This window comes from Hylobates moloch, unplaced genomic scaffold, assembly GCF_009828535.3.
Source record: "Hylobates moloch isolate HMO894 unplaced genomic scaffold, HMol_V3 SCAFFOLD_52, whole genome shotgun sequence".
Taxonomy (NCBI): Eukaryota; Metazoa; Chordata; class Mammalia; order Primates; family Hylobatidae; genus Hylobates; species Hylobates moloch.
In genome coordinates, this window is record NW_026652327.1 from 606,431 (window position 1) to 631,953 (window position 25,523).

General features: G+C 42.0%; 1 protein-coding gene across 2 annotated transcripts; it reads right to left on the reverse strand.

Annotated features, from left to right (window-relative positions):
* Window positions 1-2,932: 2,932 nt before the first annotated feature.
* On the reverse strand, window positions 2,933-23,300 carry LOC116463683 (group XIIB secretory phospholipase A2-like protein). Of its 2 annotated transcripts, none has more exons than XM_032146894.2 (4): window positions 23,090-23,300; window positions 10,995-11,083; window positions 9,522-9,687; window positions 2,933-3,051 (listed from the first exon to the last, which is right to left on the reverse strand). In XM_032146894.2, exons 1-4 carry the CDS (start codon window positions 23,298-23,300, stop codon window positions 2,933-2,935), a joined length of 585 nt encoding a protein of 194 aa, XP_032002785.1. The 2 variants fall into 2 exon arrangements, with proteins under 2 accessions (XP_032002785.1, XP_032002784.1); XM_032146893.2 differs by having other exon boundaries at window positions 2,933-3,054.
* Between the last annotated feature and the right edge of the window lie 2,223 nt (window positions 23,301-25,523).

Consider the following 25,523-nt stretch of genomic DNA (forward strand, 5'->3'; position numbering starts at 1 on the left):
ACTGCTGAACAACGTGGCCTGGGTGGGGTTTCATCTTTCTAGGGTTGAAAACTAAACTGTCCACCCAGAAAGACACTCTCCCCATTTCCGTCATTTCTTTCCTACACTTAAATACCTCATGTACGATGCAATCGGACCATAAAAATCAGAAGCTGGGTATAATATTTCAAGTTACAAACCCTAGAAAAATTAAACAGTTACTGAAATTATGACCTAAATACCCAGTGACTCTTTAAATATGTAAATAATAGTTATACCTTGAAATTCCAATTCAAATGCAGACTAATTATAGGGAATTTGGAAGTGTATCAATTAAACAGTGTATAATTTTAAAAGTAGTATTTGGTTTTTCTGTTGCATACTATTTTCTTTTTTTTCTTTTTCTCTCTTTTTTTTTTTTTTTTTTTGAGATGGAGTCTCGCCCTGTCACCCAGACTGAAGGGCAGTGGTGCAATCTCAGCTCACTGTAACCTCTGCCTCCTGGGTTCAAGCAATTCTCCTGCCTCAGCCTTTTGAGTAGCTGGGACTACAGGCATGCACCACCACACCCAGCGAATTTTTGTGTTTTTAGTAGAGACAGGGTTTCTCCATGCTGGCCAGGCTGGCTGAAACTCTTGGTCTCAGGTGATCCACTCGCTTCAGCCTCCCAAAGTGCTGGGATTACAGGCGTGAGCCACTGCGCCCAGCCATCTTTTGATACTTCTAATATATTGCCTTAAGTGAAATATTTTCACCTAACAAATATTAATAAATTCATCAACATGTATTTAAGTGCTTCAATGAGCTGTAACAGAATTAAAGTTTGGTACCATATTCCCTGTTATTTGGTATTCTATGCCCTCAGGCTGATAAGACAATAGAAAAAAGTATATAATTCTGCCATATTCTGTTTTGCAGGTACTTAATAATAAGTTTTATTGAAATAAATATAAACCACAAAGATAAATTTTATCTGCAGTTAACTCTAATTTCTTTATATGCCAATTAATTTTATGGCCTTTACATAAGATCAGAAAAGTTTTTCTGCTTTTAGTTTTTAAAAGTTGCTACAGTCTGGGCTCGGTGGCTCATGCCTGAAATCCCAGCACCTCAGAGGCCAAGGTGGGAGAATCCCTTGAGCCCAGGAGCTCAAGACTAGCCTAGGCAACATAGTGAGACCTCATCTCTACAAAAAAATTGTTTTAAATCAGCCGGGCATGGTGGTGTGCCACTGTGGTTCCAGCTACTTGGGGAGCTGAGGTGGGAGGATTGCTTGAGCTCAGGAGGTTGAGGCTGCAGTGAGCCATGATAGTGCTCCAGTCAGGGTGACAGAGTGAGACCTTGTTTCAAAAAAACCCCCAAATCCCTAAAAATTAAAAAAAAATGCTACAATTAATAGTTCTTAGTAGAATCAGTAAAATTAACAAAAGTAAGGGAAAGGGGAAAAAGATTTAGATAGAAGTCAGCAACTTTTTATGTAAAAAGCCAACTGGTAAATGTATTAGGCTTTCTGGGCCCTGCAGCGTTTGTCACAGCTACTCAACTTTGCAGCTGTAGTGCAAGGAGAGCCACAGAGAATATGTAAACAAATGTGAGCATGGTTATTCCAAAAAAGGATTCAAAACCAGGCTTTGAGCCAGGTGTGGTGGCTCACACCTGTAATCCCAGCACTTTGGGAGGCCGAGGTGGTCAGATTATTTGAGGCCAGGAGTTTGAGACCAGCCTGGCCAACATGGTGAAACCCCATCTCTACTAAAAATACAAAAATTAGCTGGGCGTGGTGGTGGGCACCTGTAATCCCAGCTACTCGGGAGGCTGAGGCAGGAGAATCGCTTGAACCCAGGAGGCACAGGTTGCAGTGAGCCAAGATATGGCCACTGAACTCCAGCCTGGGCGACAGAGTGAGACTCTCTCTCAAAAAAACAAACATACAAAAACAACAACGACAAAAAAAAAAAAACAGGCTTTGGGCTAGACTTGGCCCATGGGACTTAGTGGGCCAATTCCTGCTCTAGATTAGTGGCCCCCAGCCCTTCTGTGCAGCAGAATCACCTGGAAAACATTTATAAAATACCAGTGCATATTTATTGGTTTGTTTTAAAGGATCCTCAGGTGATTCTAATCCATGGTTAGGGTTGAGACCCACAAGTTAGGGAATGGCCACTTGTCTCTCACTCCCGACAGGCTGCAGGGACTTTTCCTAGCTAGCTCCATTAGTAACTCTTACCAAGTACATCTCAGATCTTAGCATGACTCTAACACCATTTAGTAACTGGTAATACCAACAGGGGTAGGTCACCGGAGGGAAAAATGAATCCTCAGAGACCTAATTCCATCTGACCTTCCCCTCCATTGGCCTTAATCAGGTAAGCCTCTGAGCCTGCCCACCTGTTTTTCTCTGTTTAGCATCAGTGGGAATAACTGTGGTCATTGGTGGAACTTACCAGGTTGGGTTTTGGTCTCTTCTAAGTGAAATGGAAGCATATTGGTGATAATGGAATTCATTCATCTCTTTCCAAATGTTCTAAAAAGTACACTTTATTAAATGTGAGATGCTTACTGGCAACTGAAACATGGGCCAGCAGAAAGTCATTGCCTCCCAAATGGCTGAACTCCCCACAATTTCACTCATGAATATAATCATCAGGTCCAGGAATTGCAGGGTTTGCTTGCATTTTAGTCTTTAAGCTAAGAACTGAATTTCCAGGCAAACGTGTCTTGGTTGGGGAGAGCAGTCTTAAATGAAGAGTAGCCTTCAAACCACTCCATGTCTTTTTTCAAATTTCCTCAAAGGATAGGACTCATTTTCCAGCTGTAAAAAAATGTTCCTTTCTCCTGCTTTGTGGTGTCCAAACTGTTGGAAGAATGAATGAGTCATGCTGACTCGAAGACTGACATCTTGAAGGCTGACAGCTGTGGTGTCACTCAAAACCAAGGAGGAATCACTTCTTCCTCATAACTCTTCCTTCTCCTCCTCTGCACAGATGCAAGCTGCCCGCTGACTATTCATAAAGGGGCGGCAGCCCAAAGTCCACACGGTGTTGAACACAGTGTCAACCAGGGAATCACAGGCTGCTTGAAAAAGATGAAGAGGGACAGAAAGGTTAACACTAATTTTGAAGAGTATTTCCAGGGATGACATGATACCCAGAGGAAAGTAGAGACAATAATCCAAATACAAAATTCAAAGGAAGGGCATCCATTTCAGAGAATGTTCTCAGAAAAGCTCCCATCCAATCCAGTAAAGCAGAAGACACCTGGAGGTGCCCTCACATGTGGGCCCTTGGTCAAAACAATGGTGAGCAACCAGAACCTCCCACACCACCATGCTCACTCCATGGAGAATATTTTTTGCAGAAGACTCCCTCACATGAACAACTATGTTTCCCATAGCTTTCCCATCTATGGCCATACCACCCAGAACACACCCAATCTCGCCTATAGCTTTCACTGTTCAAGTATTGGATGAACAACCATTCATTGATGGAGAAACATTTGCATGGCTTGGATATGTTGGTTAGCCACTGTCTCAGGAGCCAAGGATACAGAGACAAAAGGCATCCTCAATTAAGGACTGTACAGTTTGGATAAAGAGGTGGACAGGTAAACAGACAGGTGGTATGGAAGCCCACAGAAAGGGTCTCTATCCCTTTGCAGCAAGGGTTATTAGGAGAGGTATCTGAGAGGAAGTAAGATATCTAAGTTTAAACTTCAAGAATGGTCAGGAAAATGAAGTACTGATGCATACTAAAACATGGATGAATCTTGAAAACATTATGCTAAGCAAAAGAAGCCAGACACAAAAGGCCACATATTGTATGATTCCATTTATATGAAATTTCCAGAATAGGCAATCCATACAGAGAGTAAAATAGTGGTTGTCTAGGGCTGGGGTGGGGTAGGGGAGGTAGTGAGTAGTGACCGCTAATGGCTACAGGGTTTCTTTTGGGACTAATGAAAATGTTCTGGAATTAGATTGTGGTGATGGTTGTACAACTCTGTGAATATACAAAAACCACTGAAGTGTATACTTTTAAAGGGTAAATTTTATAGTATGTGAATGATATATCAATTTTTTTAAGTTGGTTCATTGAAAAGATAAAAAATGTTAACAAAGTTTTAGCTAGACTAACCAAGAAAAAAAGAGAGGACTCAAATTACCAAATTCAGGAACGAGAGAGAAATGTCACTAACAATCTTACAGAAATAAAAAGGATTAGGGCCGGGCGCGGTGGCTCACGCCTGTAATCCCAGCACTTTGGGAGGCCGAAGCAGGCAGATCACGAGGTCAGGAGACCTCCTGGCTAACAAGACCATCCCGGCTAACACGGTGAAACCCCGTCTCTACTAAAAATACAAAAAATTTGCCAGGCATGGTGGCGGGCCCTGTAGTCCCAGCTACTCAGGAGGCTGAGGCAGGAGAATGGCGTGAACCCAAAGGCAGAGCTTGCAGTGAGCCGAGATCGCACCATTGCACTCCAGCCTGGGTGATAGAGCGAGACTCCATCTCAAAAAAATAAAAATAAAAAGGATTATAAGGGAATACTATGAATAACTACATGCCAAAAAATGTTGATAACTTGGATGGAATGGACAAATTTGTAGAGAGACATGAACTGCTGAAACTGACTCAAGAATAGAAAATATGAATAGATTACTAGTGTATATAAATACAATTACTAACCCAAGCTCGTGATTTAGTAATTAAAGACTTCCCCAAAGAAACCCAGTTCTACTTGGCTTTACTGGGGAATTTTACCAAACATTTAAAGAATTAATATCAATCCTTTCTAAGCTTTTTAAAAAATTAGGAGAGAAGGGATCACTGCCCAACTCATTTTATGAGGTCAATATTACTCTGATACCAAAACAAAAGACATCACAAAAATAATAAACTATAGACTAGTATCTCTTATGAATATGGATGCAAAATCTTCCACAAAATACTAGTAAACTGAATCCAGCAACATATAAAAAGGTTTACATCATGACTAAGTGGGATTTAGCCTAAGAATGCTAAACCATACTAAAATCAATTAATATGATACACTACATCAATAGAATATAGAACAAATACCACATGATCATCTCAATAGATGCAGAAAAAACATTTGAAAACATCCAACACTTTTTCACGATAAAAACACTCGGCCAGGTGCAGTGGCTCATGCCTGTAATCCTAGCACTTTGGGAGACCGAGGCAGGTGGAGCACCTGAGGTCGGGAGTTCGAGACCAGCCTGGCCAAAATGGCGAAACCCCATCTCTACTAAAAATACAAAAATTAGCTGGGCATGGTGGCGGGCACCTGTAATCCCAGCTACTCAGGAGGCCGAGGCAGGAGAATTGCTTGAACCCAGGGTGCAGAGGTTGCAGTGAGCCAAGATCACACCACTTCACTCCAGCCTGGGCGTAAGAGTGAAACTCCATCTCAGAAAAAAAAAAAAAGAAAAAGAAAAATTAAAAGAAAACACTCAACAAACTGGGAAAAGAGGAGAACTCCCACAACCTAACAAAGGCCATCTAGAGACAGCCATAGCTAAGAATCATGCTCAATGGTGAAAGACAAAATGCTTTTACTCTAAGATCAGGAACAAGACAAAATGTCCACTCGCAACACTTCTATTCAATGTTGTATTGGAAGCTCTAGCCAGGGCAATTAGGCAAGAGAAAAAAATTTTAAAAATCCAAATTGGAAAGGAAGATGATATGCAGATGGCATTATCTTATATATAAAAAAGACTATGGAATCCATGAAAAAAATATATTAGAACTAAGGAGTTATTTCAGCTGGGTTGCAGGATATAAGATCAATGTACAAAAATCAAATGAATTTCTATACATTATTAATAAATGATCTGAAAATAAAATTTAAATACAATTACATTTCAATAGCATTAAAAAGAATAAAATACTTAGGAATAAATTTAACAGAAGTCCAAGATTTGTACTGTGAAAACTATAAACATATTGTTGAACTAAATTAAAGAAGACCTAAATAAATGGAAAGGACATTGGTATAGATATAATTTTGTTAAGATGGCAATATTCTCAAATTGATCTATAGATTCAACAATAACCCTCTCAAAATTCTAGCTGCCATTCCTTGGAGAAATTAACAAGCAGTTCCTAAAATTCATATGGAAATGTGAGGGATCCAGAATATCCAAAATAGTCTTGACAAAAAAGTACACAGTTTAAGAACACATCTTGATTTCAAAATTTACTGCATAACAACAGTAACAGACAGCATGGTCCTGACATAGATCAGTGGAATAGAATTGAGCATCTAGAAATAAATCCTAACCTTTATGCTAACCTTTATGGTCAATTGATTTTTGACAAGGGTGCAAAAATAATTTAACATAGGAAAGAATAGTCTTTTCAACAAACGGTGCCAGAACAACTGAATATCCACATAGAAAAGAATGAAATTGGACCTTTTTCTTACACCAATATTAATTCAAAATGAATCACAAACCTAAATGTAAGAGCAGTAACAATTAAACTCTTAGAAGAAAACGTGAGTAAATCTTTGTGACCTTGGGTTAGGCAAAGGATTAATACATATGACACCAAAAGTACAAGTGACAAAAGAATAGATTCAAAAATAGATAAATTGGACTTAGAATTTGAAACTTCCGTGCTACCAATAATACTATCAAGAAAGTAGAGGGAAAAAAAAAAAAACAAAAAAAAAGGGGGAGAAAATGTTTGCTAATCATATATCTGATAAAGGACTTGAATATATAAAGAACTCTTACAACTCAATAATAAAAAGACGCTACAATTTAAAAAGGGCCACAGGATCCTAATAGACATCCAAGTATACGTGCAATGGCCCATAAGCACATAAAGAGATGCCCAACATCAGTAACTGTCAGGGAAATGCAAATCAAAACCACCATGAGATACAACTTCACGTGGAGTAGGGTCTATAATTAAAAAGACAGATAATGACAAATATTGGTGAAGATGTGGAAAAACCTGAGCCTTCACAGTTTGCTGGTGGGAATGCAACTTTGGAAAACAGTTTGGCAGCTCTTCAAAATGTTAAACACAGAGTTACCATTTAGCCCAACAATTCCTCTCCTAGATACAAAAGAAATGAAAACATATGTTTCCACAAAAATTTCTGCATAAATGTTCATAGCAGTATTATTCATACTAGCCAGAATGTAGAAACAACCCAAATGTCCATCAATTGATGAATGGATACAGAAAATATGTTACAGCCATACAATGGAATATTATTCAACAATAAAAAGGAATGAAATACTGATACATTCTACAACATGGATAAACCTTGCCAAGTGAAATAAGTCAGTCACAGAAAACCATATATTGTATGATTCCATTTATATGAAATGTCCAGAATAGGCAGTTCTAGCGGTAGAAAGTAGATTCGTGATTTCCTCGAGCTGGGCAGGGGGAGTTTGGGGACAGACTGTTAATGGCCCTGGGGTTCCTTTTCAGGGTGATATGTTCTAAAATTGACTGTGGGATTGACTGCATAACTCTGTGAACATATTTAAAAGCATTTAAATGAGTGAATTGTATCATGTGTGAATTGTAGCTTAATAAATCTGTTTCAACAACAACAAAAAATGAATGATTAGGGCATTTCACACAGGGGCAGAAGGGAATGGGCCATCAACCCAAGTAGTTTGATTCACCAGGTTGGAAACACTTTGTGTAGATTCTACGAAGGGACATTTCTGAGCCTACTGAGGCCCATAAGGAAAAATCAAATATTCTGTGATAAAAATGAGAAATAAGCAATCTTTGAAAATGCTTTTTGATGGGTGGATTCACCTCACAGAATGGAACCTGTGTTTTGATTCACCAGGTAGGAAACACTCTTTTTGTAGAATCTACAAAGGGACATTTCTGAGCCCATTGAGACCTATAAGAAAAACATCTAATATCCCATGATAAAAACTAGAAACAAGCTATCTGAAAATGCTTTGTGATGTGTGGATGCATCTCACAGAAAGGAAACTGTGTTTTGATTCACCACGTTGGAAACACTCTTTTTGTAGAATCTACGAAGGGACAGTTCTGAGCCCACTGAGGCAGGAGTCAGGAGACAGACCAGAAATGTCCAAGATAATGGTGGAGAGAAAGGCTAGGGCTGAATCAAAAAGGGCCATGGACGGCATACTGAGGAGTTTGGATTTCATCCGTAAGGAGGAGGAATCTATTGAATGATTTACATAGGGGGTTGAGATGATCACATTCGTGTGGCATACCTGGTCCCAATGGTGACCATCAATTAGATGGGACACAGAGACTGGGTTAATTTGCAGTAACCAAGCAAGTAGGATATGAAAGAGATATTTGGGAGAATTAATCAATAGGACATTGCTTGCAGGAAGTAACTTGACCTGACCCTAGATTAGCAGCAGGTACTTTTTCACCCTCTGTAGAAACAGAATAGAATGATACTCCCTTTCATAGGGCACGCTGAATTATTCACATTTCCAAGCCCTCACACCTTCACCTCCAGACTGCACTCTAGACATTGATCTATGAAAAGATCCAAAATTCTCTCTACTGCAGACACTCTCTGTGGTGTGGAGCCAGCTCTTTATCAGCCTGCATTTCAACTCTTACCATCTAAAAATAGAAAATGCTAATTCATACCTGGATATAATATCCTGGCTTCAGAAACTGAGAGCGTAAAAACTTTTCCTAAGTAAATTAGGAAAAAAGAAATTATAGTCAGTGCTAGAAACTAGGTAGCAAAGCAGTTGTTTAAAATAACTATCCTTGCTGGGTGTGGTGGCTCACACCTATAATCCCAGCACTTTGGGAGGCTGAGGTGGGCAGATCGCTTGAGTTCAGGAGTTCGAGACCAGCCTGGGCAACATGGCGTGACCCCATCTCTACTAAAAATACAAAAATCAGCTGGGCATGGTGATGGGTGCCTGTAATCCCAGATACGTGGGAGGCTGAGGCACAGGAATCGCTTGAACTCAGAAAGCAGAGGTTGTAGTGAGCTGAGATCACACCGCTGCACTCCAGCCTGGGCAACAGAGTGAGATTCTGTCTCAAAAAAGCTTTTTAAAAATTTAAATAAAATAATTATCCTTAAGTATATAGAGATCTTTATGCAGAAAAGGTTTTTTGAGCTCCTACACTGACTGAAAACAAAATTAAAAAAAAAAAAGCTTAAGCCAAACCAAGTGGTCCTATAAGGAATAATTCCTGATATGGAAAATTATTTAACAGTGGAATGGATAATCCAAGCCAGTTGGGCAATTCCTTCTCCAGCCTTAAATGATAGATTTTTATTTTTCTGGGAAGGCTTTGGTATAGCCGTTTACCTTCAGGAGTGGTGCCAGCAGCTCGCGGGCAGGACAGCAAGCACTTGAGTGAAGGAGTGCCCAGAATCTTTCCTTCACCATTTCTTGCTCAGCCACAGTGTTCCATAAAGAATATTCAGTGAGCTCTGATGATCTCTTTGAGTCAAGGGGTTCTGGCTATATCTCAGTGTGAAAACAGGAACAAAACTCCCTGTACATGCCATTGAGATACCTACCTTCCACTTTGGAGACAAAGCCCAGACTCCGCTTAAGGTCAGAGCAGATCGAGTGGAGACACCATCGGAATTTTGCATCACAGCGATATTTGTTGGCACCGCAAGTGTCATAACAGACATCCAGCTGGTTGCAGCACTTTGTCATTGCTGGAATGCCCAAGTCCATCTGTGGAAAAGTGAAGGAAGGGAAAAGAAGGGGAAGAAATGCCACGTTTAGACTAAGGACCTTAGGCAACCTTGCCCACCTTGTTATTAACTAGCTGGTTCTCACATTTCTATCGCATATCCTGATCAATTCAGAAACACCAATGACTCCGTAGAATACCAACAGTCACAGGATTACAAGTTTTCATTGTTACTTAGTTCTTAGTTCAATAAGTGATTCTGGCCATTTTTCACCTTTTTTTTTTTTAAATGTTAGTAATTTTAAAATTCAGAGGCAGCTTACAGTAATGAAAATAGAGACCAGAAGGGTAGTCAAGAGAGCAGAGCCACAGGGCTTGTAAATTTAATTAACACTTAACAGTCCCATATGAGATTTTGTGTGAGCAAAGGATTCTACGGCTAAGAAGTATAAAAAAAAATTCAGCCTCAGTTCATCAAGAGATCACCAGCATCCCAGACAGCAGTATTTTAAGGGTGTGCGTGTGTGTGCGTGTGTGTGCGTGTGGGTGTGTGTTGGAAAGTAGAGTGGGTATAGAACACACAGCTCCTGATCACAAGAGGACTGTGGTCAAACCATAACATCTCACACACACCCATGATTACTAAGCATCCTATAAACAACTGTAAATGTAGTGGCATAAACTGTGTCACTAAGTTCATAAAATGTCACATGTGTCTGGGTACAGTGGCTCACGGCTGTAATCCCAGCACTTTGGGAGGCCAAGGTGGGTGGATCACTTCAGGCCAGGAGTTCGAGACCACCCTGGCCAACATGGTGAAACCCCGTTTCTACTAAAAATACAAAAATTAGCAGGGCGTGGGGTGTGTGTGTGTGTGTGTGTGTGCAGATTTCTATGATGTCAGCACTCCAAACATAGCCAGTTTGGCACTACTAACATGAAGTCAGCTGCTTGTAAAAGTCATGACAATATGTAACAATCAGCTCTCACTGGCAAGCACCAGCTGGCTCCGGCACATCACTGGAATGGTCCACTAATTTCAATAAATCAAACCTGTCAGATGTATCTCAAATTAAGTTATGTCATGATGCCCTAAGTCTCAGCTGACATTTTCAGTGGTGATTTCAAAGTTCTGATCCACTACCAAGGGCTTATCTGAGGGACAGCTGTCCCCGAGAAAAGGAAATCAGATATCTTCTTTGAAAATTCTCTCCCTCATATCCAATTTAAAATACTCCATTGTATTGTTCAACTTTTTTCCAAAAACAATCACTTCCATCAAGGATAACTCTAGGATTGCTCTCAGTCAAAACCAACCAACCAAGAAGGTAATGCTGGCAGTACATACACTTTCTGGTACCTTGAGACCCAGGAAATAGGAGCCGCAGCCGTTGGGCTCTTGGGGCTTGTAGCCAGGTCTGGGCATTGGTGCCTTTCCTTGCAGGAGGAAGAAAGGAAAGAAGCAAGAAGAAATATTTAGAAATCAAGCATTTGGGAACATTCGTCAAATGAAAATTTTCTAAAAGCATATTTCACTTTTTCTTTAAAAGTCACTGTTCCTCACATCCAAATCAGGTGATGATGATGATGATGTCACAGAAGAATAATGACTTTCAAACCACTTTGACTTTTTCTCCTAATCTCAAAAAATTTCATGAGCACTTTTTTTTTTTTTTTTTTTTTGAGACAAGGTCTCTCTCTGTTTCCCAGGCTGAAGTGCAGTGGTGTGACCTTGGCTCACTGCAACCTCTGCCTCCTGGGTTCAAGCGATTCTCCTGACTCAACCTCCCGAGTAGCTGGGATTACAGGCATGTGCCACCACGCCCAGCTAATTTTTGTATTTTTAGTAGAGACAGGGTTTCACCATGTTGGCCAGGTTGGTCTCGAACTCCTGACCTCAAGTGATCCACCCGCCTTGGCCTCCCAAAGTGCTGGGATTACAGGCGTGAGCCACCGCACCCAATGAGCACTTATTTACTGACATTTCTAATGTTTTTTAAGTGCATAACATTGAAGATAAGGGCCATGGCAAAACCCAACTAAAACTCAAGGTTCCTCATTCCTTCACTGCAAGACCACTCACCACTCAAAGAACAAAAAGAACACAACTTGATCATACACTTAAGGAATCGGAATTGTAGCAGCACCACAAAAGGGTTTAACTTGCAGGAAATTCAAGCAAGATTCCATAAATGTAGACAGAGTATTATTGAGCAAAGAGCAAAGAAATCACCCTGATATGATATCTTAGGCATTTCCTTCATAGAACTAAGCAGAAATGATCTGAACAGCTTTGAATTTCTGTTTTTTAAGATCTTTCAAATGTGTAGAGAGAAGCTATATCAGCTGTATCAATGGCAGTGCTCACAGGTAAAGATAACCTTGACCTGAGATGACCTCAGGACAGCCATCTGCAGTGGGTATTTTATCCCATTATCCAGATAAGAAACTCGGGCTAAGAGGTCATATGATTTGCCTACCATCATAGAGAAAGTGAGGGAAATAGGATATAAAGTCAGATTTCCTGTTGTCTCCAAAGTCTATGCTCCTTCACCACATCTCTGCCTCTTTTTAGGAGATACAAGACCTAGTGTTAAGACTGGGGAAATGTGCTAAGAATAATTAATCCTTAGAATAAGGCATATGACCGTTTCTTTCTTTCTCTCTCTTTCTTTCTTTCTTTCTTTCTTTCTTTCTTTCTTTCTTTCCTTTTCTTTCTTTCCTTTTTCTTCCTTCCTTCCTTTCTTCCTTCCTTCCCTCCTTCTTTCCTTCCTTCCTTCCTCCTTTTCTTCTTCTGCTTTTCTTCTTTCTTTCTCCTTCCTTCTTTCCTTCCTTCTTCTCCTACCAGGTATTTATTTTTAATTATTTTATATTATGAAATATTTCAAAACTGTTGAAAATCAGAGAAACAAACAGCCATGTACCAAATGCACAAACATAATAAATGTTAACATTTGCCAAACTTGCTATAAATTATTTTTTTTTTAATTAAATGTGACAGTTCAAGTACAGGTTCAGGTGCAGTTGAAGCCTCTTTGCACTCATCATTCTGTTTTAATTTTTAGATACTCAGTTTATGTTTTAAAGCCCTCACTTCGTATCATTCTGCAAAATTGTCTTGATTATTCTTGGACCTTTACTCTCACAAAGAATTTTGCAACTTTTTTGAATTTGTAGAATCAACTTAGTAAATTCTACAAGAAAGATGGCCAAGAGTTTGATTTAAAAATCCATCGAATGTATAGATTTGGAGACAATTGCCTTTCTTAGGATACTCAGTCTTCCCAAATATGAACACGGTATAGTTCTGTATTTACTCAGGTCTTTCTGTATGTCATTCAACAGAGCACTGCAATTTTCTCCATATGTGTATTATACTTTCTATATACCTATATTATTCAGATCCTTAAACAAGATAGAATATCTCATAGAAATCCAGAGCTAAGACTCATGCCTCTGGTATAGTAAATCTGCACTTTCCTGGAACCCAGGCTGCTTCTAGCTTTCTGCTCTGCCAGCCCTAGAGTGTAGCCCTGGCTCTCATGGTCTAATATGGCACTTGAGCCAACACATCCATATTACCTGTAGCAGAATGGCAGGAGTTGGAAGGGTCCAGCCCCTCTCTTCAGTAAACACTCCAGAATGTTATACATGTCACTTTCTCATACTTCCCTCTGGCCAGACCTTAATCAAATGGCAAAATCTGGTTGCCAAGGTGGGCTAGGAAATGAAGTGGGCAGCCATGAGCCCAGCTAAAACGTGGAAGGAGGGGCTTTATACTGTAGAAAAGGGGAAGAATGGATATTAGGGGACACTAAGCAGTTTCTACCACAGTTTGGGTATTTGTTGCTGTGATACATGTGGTTATAAGATTGTGGTCCAAGATGACTTCCAATGATCCCCACCTCCTGGTATTCACCTCCTTGTATATAGTCCCAGGAGTGGTCTGTGTGACCCAGAGAATACTGCAGAAGTGGAGGTGTGTTCCTCCTAAGATTAAGCTATAAAAGAGCATGATTTCTGTCTTGGGCTCTCTTACTCTCCCTCTCTCTCACCGTTCACTCTAGGGGAAGTTATGTCATGAACAGTCCCATGGAACGACCCATGTGGCAAAGAACTAAAACCTCCTGCCAATAGCCACGTGAATTTAACAAGAGATCCTCCAGCCCCAGCTGCATCTCCAGAGATGGCAGCATCAGCTGGGCAGCATGACCTCAACCTTAGGAGAAACTGAGCCAGAATTGCCCAGCAAAGCTACTCCAGGATCCCTGAACCTCAGCAACTGTGTGATATAATCTTTGCTATTGTAAGCTGCTAAGTTTCGAGGTACCTTGTTACTCAATAACATATAACTGTTGCAGTTGCCATTATGATTTTTTTTTTCAGACGGAATCTCGCTCTGTCGCCCAGGCTGGAGTGCAGTGGTGCGATCTTGGCTCACCACAATCTCCGCCTCCCAAGTTCAAGTCATTCTCCTGCCTCAGCCTCCTGAGTAGCTGGGGTTACAGGCGCGCACCACCACACCCAGCTAATCTTTGTATTTTTAGTAGAGATGGGGTTTCACCATATTGGCCAGGCTGGTCTCGAACTCCTGGCCTCAAGTGATCCACCCACCTTGGCTTCCCAAAGTGCTGGGATTACAGGCGTGAGCCACCTTGCCTGGCCTGCCATTATGATTTTAATCTCTGTTATATTTTTTCTATGACAGCTTTATTGAGCTGTAATTCATATATACATTCACTCATTTAATGTGTACGATTCAATGGTTTTGGCATATCCACAGAGTTGTCCAGTCAACACCATAATCTAATTTTAGAACATTATAATCTCAAAAAGAAATCCTGTACCCATTAGCCACCTCTCCCATCTCCCTACCCGCAGCCCTAGGCAACTCCTTCACATGAATTAAATCATACAACATGTGGCCTTTTGTGTCTGGCTTCTTTCTCTTAGCATAATGTTTTCTGGTTTCATACATGTTGTAGTATGTATCAGTACTTAAGTTCTCTTTATTAACAGAAAAACTTTCCATTGTATAGACATACCACATTTTTTTGCCCATTCATCGGTTAATAGACATTTGGGTTGTTTTCACCTTTTAGTAATACTGCTACAAATATTTGTAGACAGGTTTTTGTGTGGACATGTGTTTCATTTCTCCATAAGAATAGGATTGCTGGGTCATATGGTAACACTGTTGAACATTTTAAGGAATTGCCACACTGTTTTCCAAAATGGCTGCACCACATTCCCAGCAGCAATGCGTGAGGGTTCCCATTTCTCCACATCCTCACTAACACTTGCTATTGTCTGTCTTTTTTATTGTAGCCATCCTGGTGGAAGTGAGGTGGTGTTTCACAGTAGTTTTGATTTGCATTTCTCTAACGATTATGTTGAGCATCTTTTTATGTGCTTATTTGCCATTCATATAAATTCTTTTGGAAAATGTCTATTTAAATCCTCTACCCACTCTATAATTGAGTTATTTATCTTTTTACTGTTGAGTTGTAGGTGTTCTTTATGTATTTTGGAAGCAAGTGCCTTGTCAAATCTGCAAATATTTTGTGCCATTCTGTGGGTTGTCTTTTTACTTTTTTGATGGTGTAACTATTCATTTTCATCTTTTTTTTTTTAAGAGATGGGGTCCCACTCTGTCACCCAGGTTGGAGTGCAGTGCAGTGGCATAATCATAGCTCACTGCAGCTTCAAACTCCCGGGTTCAAGTGATCCTCCTGCCTCAGCTGTCCAACTGGCTATGACTGCAGGTGCATGCCATCATGCATGGCTAACTTGTAAGTTTTTTTTATAGAGATGGGGTCTTGCTATGTTGCCCAGGCTGGTCTTAAACTCCTAGGCTCAAGCAGCTCTCCAACCTCAGCTTAATGAGCTGCTAGAATTACAAGCATGAGCCACTGTGCCCTGCTTCTTTTCTTTTTTTATTTTATTTTTTGAGACAGGGTCTCTCACTCTGTCACCCAGGCAGGAGTGCAGTGGTGTGATCTTGGCACACTGCAGCCTCAATCTCCCAGGCCCAAGCAAGCCTCCCACCTCAGCCTCCCTAGTAGCTAGGACTACAAGTGCTGTTACTGCACCTGACTAATTTTTGTATTTTTTGTGGAGATGGGGTTTGGCTATGTTGCCCAAGCTAGTCTTGAATTCCCAGACTGAAGTTATCCACCCATCTTGGCCTCCCAAAGGGCTGGGATTATAGGCATAAGCCACAGCACCCAGCCTTCTTTTTCTTATTGAGGTGAAATTCAGATAACATAAAATTAACCACCTTAAAGTATGCAATTAAGTACATTCACAATGTTGTACAACCATCACCTTTATCTAGTTCAAAAACATTTTCATCACCCCCAAGGTAGACCTTGTGCCCATTCAGCAGTCATTCCCTGTCTCAGGCAGTTTGGATGCTATAACAAAAATACCATAGACTGGATGGCTTACACGGCAGAAATTTATTCCTCACGGTGCTGAAGGCTGGGAATTCCAAGATCAGGGTGCCAGTGCATTCCGTGTCTGGTGAGGGCCTTCTTCCTGGCTTGCAGACGGCCTTGTCTTCTCTTCTTTCTCTTTCTCTTCTTACGAGGACACTAGTCTCATCACGGTAGCCCCACACTCAAGATAGCGTCTCAGCTCACTACAACCTCCGCCTCCTGTGTTCAAGCCATTCTCCTGCCTCAGCCTCCTGAGTAGCTGGGATTACAGGCGCCTGCCACCACGCCTGGCTAATTTTTTGTGTTTTTAGTAGAGACAGGGTTTCACCATGTTGTCCAGGCTGGTCTCAAATGCTTGACCTCAAGTGATCTGCCCTCCTTGGCCTCCCAAAGTGCTGGGGTTACAGGCGTGAGCCACGTTGCCCAGCCAGAGAGTGAAACATCGTTTTAATAACTTTGCTGAAAAGGGCATTTGCCACAGACTTGGCTCGGTTTCTTGGGTTGCCCTCTGCCTTCTTGCCCACGATAACTCATAGAAGATAAAACTCTGGGCCGGGCACGGTGGCTCACGCTTGTAATCCCAGCACTTTGGGAGGCCGAGGCGGGCGGATCACGAGGTCAGGAGATCGAGACCACGGTGAAACCCCGTCTCTACTAAAAATACAAAAAATTAGCCGGGCGTGGTGGCGGGTGCCTGTAGTCCCAGCTACTCGGAGAGGCTGAGGCAGGAGAATGGCGTGAACCCGGGAGGCGGAGCTTGCAGTGAGCCGAGATTGTGCCACTGTACTCCAGCCTGGGCGACAGAGCAAGACTCCGTCTCAAAAAAAAAAAAAAAAAAGAAGATAAAACTCTGCTATTCTAGTTTGAAAGATACCGGAATGGAATTCCTATCCAGCCTGCAGCTGATGATGGTTATTTTTATTTTATTTAATGTTTTATGTTAACTGCAGAAATTCTATTTAGAAATGAAGCTGAAAGTATAAGTTCTAAGACAAAAGGTAATGGTTTTAGTCTAGGCAGAAACAGAAATCATTCAAGGATACCATATCCTCAAATTATCGTTTGAGTAGCTTATGGTTGATGTTTTAAGTCTAGGCATTAGTAATGTATCATATCCACACATGTTTTATTTTCTGGCTGGAGCTGTTTATAGGAGTGAGAGGCCGACAACTTGATCCTGTTCAAATTCAAATTTTAGTGTTCATAAAAAAAGTTTTATTGGAACACAGCCACACTATTATGATTTAGCTATGGCTGCTTTCACAGAAAAAACAGCAGAATACTGTTTAATCTTGATGTGAGGATGGTTTTCTAATCAAGACATAAATTCAGAAGCCATAAAGAAAGAGACTGACAGATTTGATCTTATAAAACTTAAAAGCTTCTGAATAAAGCGAAATACCATAAAAGTCTTAAAAGACCAACTGGAGGGAGATCGAGAAGTGTTAGCCAAGAATCCCAAGAGCTCTACCTGCCAGCGGTAGACACTGCCTCTTGGGCCCACCCTTTTATCTCTCTGTCACTGGAAACAGCAGTAAAAACTTTCAGGGTTTTGTGTCCCAGGGCAAGAGTTTTGCCTTCCCGGGAGGGTGTGTCCATCCTCTCCACCCAGCTGGTTCCCCCAAGGTGCTAGCAGGGAGTGAGTACGCTTTATTAAAAGGTACATCTGCAGAGAACCACTGTGGCACACATTTACCTGTGTAACCAAACTGCACATCCTGCACATGTACCCCAGAACTTAAAAATCAACATTAAAAAAAGGATTAACATTTATATTTCCAAAAGAAATTCACGGGAGTGCTTTTTTCCTATCTCAGGCAGCAATAGTTCTTATCACTCCTCTTTTAAATTTTGCCACTCTGTTGGCTAAAAGCGGTATCTCATTGTTACTTTAATTTGTAAGCCCCTGATCAATACTGAATTCAACCATATTATTTGTATGCAAACCATTTAGTTTTTCTTTTCTGTCAATTGCCTATTTCCATTCTTTGCTCATTTTTCTTTTAGATCTTTCGCCTACCTATTTCTTCATAGTTTGTAAGAACCTTTTTGTAGTATACATACTATGTCTTTGTCATTTGTTTTACAATTTTCCACTCAATAATATGATATTTCTATTAATGTTGTATTGTTATAAAGAACAGATAATGATACCAAATGAATAATATGAGTATTTACTAAACTATTATAGGCATGGCTTCATCAACAACCCCAACTAGCTGTCTCAAACATGAGAAAATAAAATAATTTCCAGGCAGGGCACGGTGGCTCACACCTGTAATCCCAGCACTTCAGGAGGCCCAGCAGGGAAATCACCTGAGGTCATGAGTTTGAGACCAGCCTGGCCAACATGGTGAAACCCCGTCTCTACTAAAAATACAAAGTAGCTAGGCGTGGTGGCGCATGCCTGTAATCCCAGCTACGCCAGGAGGCTTAGGTAGGAGAATCATTTGAACCTGGAAGGCGGAGGTTGCAGTGAGCCAAGATGGTACCACTGCACTCCAGCCTGGGTGACAGAGGGAGACTCCGTCTCAAGAAAAACAAAATTCCAGAAAAAAAGAGAAAGGTATGTCCTCCTTCCTCCCAGAAACACTCAGATGCACCATGACTAATACATCAATGGAACACAGCAGGACAGAGGCAATTCTCCTGAAGAGAAGAACTCTGTATTTCAGTCGCTAAAACAGATTAAGTTACTACGTAAAGTAGGGTGACCAATTTGTCCTGGTTTGCCTGGTACCGTCCCGGTGGTAGTACTGAAAGTCCCACATCCCAGGAGCATCTCCCCTCCTCCCTGAGTCCCCAGCAGACTAGGAGGTCAGTCGCCCAAAAACTAGAATAATCTGTTTGCCTCTAAGCCAGTGGCTGTTTTCTTTTTTTGGGCTCTGGATCCCCTGGAGAATCTGATGAAGTCTTTGAGTTATTTCCCTGGAAAAAGATACAAACTCACAGGTTTATAAAATTTTGCTGTAAAACTTCAGATAAAAATTCTCTTTAAAAAATAGACTGATATTTATTTTTATTTATTTATTTATTTGTTTATTTTTGAAACTTAATCTCGCTCTGTTGCCCAAGCTGGAGTGCAATGGCGTGATCTCGGCTCACTGCAACCTCTTCCTCCAGGGTTCAAGTGATTCTCCTGCCTCAGCCTCCCAAGTATCTGGGATTACGGGGCGCGCCACCACGCCCGGCTAATTTTTGTATTTTTAGTACAGATGGGGTTTCACCATGCTGGCCAGGCTGGTCTCAAACTCCTGACCTCAAATGATCCACCCGCCTCAGCCTCCTAAAGTGCTGGGATTACAATAGACAGATATTTAAAGAAACCTTTAAGATACTCTTGGAACTAAATCCAGGAAGAAATTCATTTTCAGGATCTTTTATTAAAGTGTGAAAGCGTGAACAGTATCATTATAGAAACTCTGCTCCATTGACCCAACTCCAGAGACCTTCGTGAGGCAGATAACTCTTCAGTCGTTGTTCTCTTGAGGGACTTCTTTCAGAAGCTGAGAGGCTGTTGTCCAGCCACTGGGATTTCTGGGATTTTTCATTTTTATGTTGAAAGAGAGCTGGAAGAATCTGAATACAATTAACCTGTTCACTAGACTCTCTTTCTCATAACGTTTATAAAATTTGTTTGGTACCTGCCATGCTCTATATATACCACTGATTCTTTATGTGTGTTATCTTTAATTCTCACAACACCTTTGCAAGGTGGGTATTAGTAACATTATTTTTACATATTTGAGGAAACTAAGGTTGAGAGAGTCAGATAACTCGCCCAAGGTCACCAGCAATGGGGTATTTTCTCCTAAATTCAAACCCACGATTTTTCCATTACTATGCTTATTTCTCAAAGTCTGGTTCAAAGACTACCCATTAAAAGTGTGGTTCCAAGGTCCCACCACAGACCTACTGCATCAGAATCTCTGGAGGTGGAAAAGGGTATCTATATTTTGGAAGCGATTCTCAAGGAAATCTTGTTTGCATTGGTACAGACTCCTTTTTTTTTTTTTTTTTTTTTTGAGGCGGAGTCTCGCTCTGTTGCCCAGGCTGGAGTGCAATGGTGAGATCTCGGCTCACTGCAAGCTCTGCCTCCCAGGTTCACGCCATTCTCCTGCCTCAGCCTCCCGAGTAGCTGGAACTACTGGCACCCGCCACCACACCCGGCTAGTTTTTTTTGTATTTTTAATAGAGACAGGGTTTCACCATGTTAGCCAGGATGGTCTCGATCTCCTGACCTCGTGATCTGCCTGCCTCAGGCTCCCAAAGTGCTGGGATTACAGGCGTGAGCCACTGCGCCCAGCTGGTACAGACTCCTTAATAACAGTTGTGCTAGGTATGCCATTGACACACGCTGGATCTTGTCATATTTATAGCCCACCTGTTTGACAAGTAGAGATTTTGTGTATTGGCACGAGAACAAATTACTTTAGATATGAGAAGCACGGAAAACAATGTTGACATGCTATCATGGGCTACCAGGATACATACACAGTTTTATCTGCCTGCATAATTTAACCTGTGGGCTGAAGTTCTCTAAGAATGACGTCATAGAATGGCACTCCTTTACCTTGGCTGTGCTTTGCAATCACCTGGGAAAAATGTTAAAATACTGATGTCTGGGGCCAACCCACAGAAATTTTGATTTAATTGATTTGGTGCCAGGTGTTGTTAAAGCCCCTCAGGTGATCTGAAGTGTACCCAAGTTAGAAAGCCACTGTTTGAGTAGTTAGTACCTATCAAAGGTAAAATCTGGCTGGTGCCGTGGCTCACGCCTATAATCCCAGCAATTTGGGAGGCCAAGTTTGGAGGATTGCTTGAGCCCTGGAGTTGGAGACCAGCCTGGGCAAGATGGTGAGATTCCCTTCTCTACAAAAAGTTACAAAATTATCTGGGCATAGTGGCGCACAGCTGTAGCCCAAGCTAACTGGGAGGCTGAGGCAGGAGGATCTCCTAAGCCCAGAATCTCCTACTAATCAGAAACACCTGGGGTGGGGCCCGGTGATCTGTTTGAATCAGGCCTCCAGGGGCTTCAATTCACAGGTGAGTTTGAGAACCACTACTTAAAAGACGAGCACAGTGCATGAGAGAGGTGTCTCAAAGCAAACTACAAAAGAGCAGACTCGTTGTTAGGTGTTGTCTGTTCAAAAGATTGCTCGATTCACACACAGTCAGTTTGAGAAGGTATCTTTCGGGCACAGCCGCCAGGTTTTTGGCTCTACTGGGTTCCAAGGTAAGGAGGCGTAACCTCCCATTTTTCTAAGTGTTTTTCAGGCCCCTCGTTGAACAGGTTGTTTTACACAAAGTGAGAAGAGTTATTTGCCTTCCTCTTCTATTTACTCTTCCCATCCCCCACCAGTTGCTGCTGGCTTCCACCCTGCCCAGCCAGAGGCTCTGCAACTAAAATTTGCTTAAGTCTTTTAATGCTGTTTTCCTAGAGAAGGAAGAAGGCATTTGGTTCTTGATTTCCTAATAAAAATTCCTGCTGTTGCCTATTTGCTGAACCACAGATACTAGTCCTGTGTTGCCTTTAGGAAGGAAAAAACCTGTGTTGATTCCAATGTCTGAAGTGAGTCAACCCCTTCCCTGCCCCATCCATTCAAACGGGGTGAGCATAATCCAGTGGCAAGGCCTCTGCGTTGGTCCAACTGCCTTGGACAAATACATGGTTTTAGGGCCAGGTGGGTCCTAACAGACCAGGCATTTTTCTCTGTGAAACTTTCACAAAGAAGCTGCAGCATAGATGGTTAAAACATAGATTTTAACCATAGATTGTTAAAACATCTATGCTGCAAAACTTTGGGTCCTGATGCAATGATTAACCATTACCTCCTAGTCACTCTTAGTGTATAAGGAAGCGATTTTCCCCACTCAAAAAGGAATAGAGAGACTTATGGGTGAGTCCGGGAAGTATGTAGTTTTTTTGTGCATCTCTTCAAAGCTGACTTTGCTGAGTATTTGGAGAAAATATTTCTCAAATGTGTTTTCCTGTTAGGCTAAACTGACTCACCATTTTCATTTCTAATCCCATGATGAGATAGTTGATAAACCATAAAACTAATGCTACCTGAGACCTGAGACTGTGCATGCTTTGGAAAACGTTTTCACGCGCATTGGCAATTACACTATGCCACCCGGCTTCAAGGCCTGGGGCTCCACATTTTGCTCCCATTACATTAATTTCCAGGGCCCAGTGAAGGAAGCAGTGGGACCAGGGGCTCCGTGCCGGCAGCCAGGTGTGCACCTTATCTCCTGTGTACCCCCAGTCATATTCAGGCAAGGTAGGGGAAGTGCTCCTGCCAGCTCACAATTCTACATGTGGCGCCAAGCCCGGGGGACAGCCCCTGGGATCCCTGGTGAGCCACGAACCCTTCCTCTCCACAGCAGGCCTGTCACTGCCGAGGCTGCAGGCAGGGACAGCTCCCTTGAGAAAGTCCAGCAAATTGATGCCAGTCAGGAACTGAGAACTGGGAGGACGGTGTGAACTGCAGCAGGGGGAAGGGAGAATTTGTTTCCAAGCTGAGCACAGAGCAGCTGAGGAGGTGGTTTCGCCCCGTGGCCGATTTTTCTCTGAATGTTCGGCTTCAGTTTTCATCCCTGGGAACTCCTCACAGAGACCTCTCATACCCACCCTCCTTCTTCCCACCCCAGGTACTCTTTTTCCTAAGATCTGCCTCACAACAAACTCATTAAAATGGCCCAGGGAAGGTTTCCCAGATACAATACAGTAAGTTCAGTGAAATGTGAGTTTGAGATAAACAACGAAGAATTTGTCAGGATAAATATGTCCCAGATATTTCACTGGACATACTTATACTAATGACTTATTTGTTGTTTATTTGGATTTCACATTTCACTGGGTGTCCTACATTTTTATCTGCTAAATCTGGCAGCTCTAAGTGGATAACAGGAAAAAGTGCAAGACAGATAGTGACCTCTCTAGGGCTGTTCATGGGTCCACCAGCAACAGTTTTTACAGAAAGAGAAACCGCACACTCACCATATCGGCACCTGTACTGACAGACTCCATTCTTCCCTCCCAGCAGCTCCAGAAAAGAATCGAAGTAGCTGTTGACAGATTCAAAGCTTCCCCGGAGGTGCCGAAGGCCCCAGTCTGAATAGGACTCCTCTGCATCAGGGCTCGTGTCGCTCTGAGCCAGGCCACCCCCAAGGCTGAGCCACAAAACGAAGAAGCCACTGGCCAGCTTCATCCTGCAGCCAGGTAGGTACTGGCTTCTCTCCTCAAACCCCAGCCAGTGTCCCAGAAGTCCAGGGACAAACCCCCTACCCAGATGTCAGGCAGGACTGGGAAAGGGATTATCTGGAACATTCAATCTGTCTGTTCCCCAGAGGTGGACTTTAAACATAGCTATGGAGGTTGGGATGAGATCAGGGCAATTAGAAAGAGGGCAAAGGTTAGGGAGTGGGGAGGGCCAGGGAGAGAGAACACTTCAAAGTGGATTCTACTACCCTGGAGGGAGGGAGATGTTGGCCAGCTTTTGAGACGCAGGAACGGTGAAGGATTTGGAGTTCTACCCCGATCAGCTTGTTAACCTATTGATCAGTTACAAGTGTGGCTCTTCAGGGCCAGCCTCTTGATAGAAGAGCTTGACCGAAGGTCCTAGCCGCACCCCTCAGCCGGCTACCTACACAGTCTCCAAGGAGAGTCAGGAGGATGTGTAAAGGGCTCAGGAAAGCCCCAGCCGTAGGAATTAATAGTCACTTTACCAAGGGTCACGATATTGTCAGAGTAGGCACCAAGTGTGTGTTAAGTAGAAGTTCAGATTTGAGACCCTAGCTTCTGCTTTGGAACCCACCTGGCTCTGACTCATAAATCCTCTAATTTGGCAGAGCTCCCAGATGTAGCCATCTGAGTGCAGGGACATTTTTGCTTCTATTTACAGCAGTATCTTTGTTTACACTCAGCGTAAGTGGATCATAAGACAAGATCTACAGATGGTCCAAGGACGATTCTGGGGGCACTCGGCCCTCCTGGTGGTGTTTTTCCTTTGAGTTACTTAAAAGTCAGAGGGTTTATCAAATAGTCTATTTGGGAGTGTAGGCTTTTAAGATTGTTGACTGAAGTCTAGTGTTCTGGCATCATTTTCAGTTTAGACTCTGCTTTTAGTTGTGTGAAGAAATGCCATCTATAAAATCACTAGTCTAGGGCCGGGCATGCCTGTAATCCCAGCATGGTGGCACATGCCTGTAATCCCAGCATTTGGGAGGCCAAGGCGTTTGGATCACCTGAGGTCAGGAGTTTGAGACCAGCCTGGCCAACATGGCGAAACTCTGTCTCTACTGAAAATACAAAAATTAGCCAGGCAAGGTAGCAGCCGCCTATAATCCCAGCTACTAGGAAGGCCAAGGCAGGAGAATCACTTGAACCCAGGAGGTGGAGGTTGCAGTGAGCCAAGAGCACGCCATTGCACTCCAGCATGGGTGACAAGAGCAAAACTCTGTCTCAAAAAAAATAATAATAAAATAATCACCAGTCTATAAAAATGATACCTTTATGGACCACATGAATCACTTAGCTCCTTTCTCAAATGTTTGTCTGGAAAGCCCCATGGAAAATAATGAATTAAATGAATTAATTTCCTCATTTTCAGTCAATGTGTTTGGCTAAAGACTCAGACTCCAGGAAGGGCAGTGGTTAAAAATTATTCATAGTCACGACAATGCCACCCAATATTTTAAAGCATCTATACTTTTTCAAACCACTTTCATACATATGCACATACACAGAGGCACACACATACACATGCACATATGCACAAATGTTCATGCCAGTTTCATGAAGCAGGTTAAATATTCCCATTTGGCAGTGAGAAAACTGATGCAGAGGGTGAGTGGCTTGATCAATGCTGGACAGGCTATCAATGGGAAAGCTGGCACCAGGGCCAGCTACATAATTTCTAGGGCTTCATCAAAACAAAACTGCAAATGCATAGCTCCTTTTCCAAAAGCAGGGGAACTTGCCATTAAAATACTAACTATAGGCTGGGCGCGGTGGCTCACATCTGTAATCCCAGGACTTTGGGGGGCCGAGGCAGGTGGATTGCCTGAGGTCAAGGGTTCAAGACCAGTCTGGCCAACATGGTGAAACCCCGTCTCTACTAAAAATACAAAAAGATTAGCCCAGCATGGTGGTGTGCGCCTGTAATTCCAGCTACTCAGGAGGCTGAGGCAGGGGAATTGCTTGAACCAGGGAGGTGGAGGTTGCAGTGAGCCAAGATCATGCCACTGCACTCCAGCCTGGGTGACAGAGTGAAACTCTGCCTCAAAAAAAAAAAAAAAAAAAGCTAACCATAAAGCTTTTTCCTTTAAAAAATGTTTTATTATTTGTAAAATATAATAAGGTTAATGGAGATACATGAGTATCAATACATACATAAATTTTTTAAAAATTGGTGTCATAATTTTATATAATA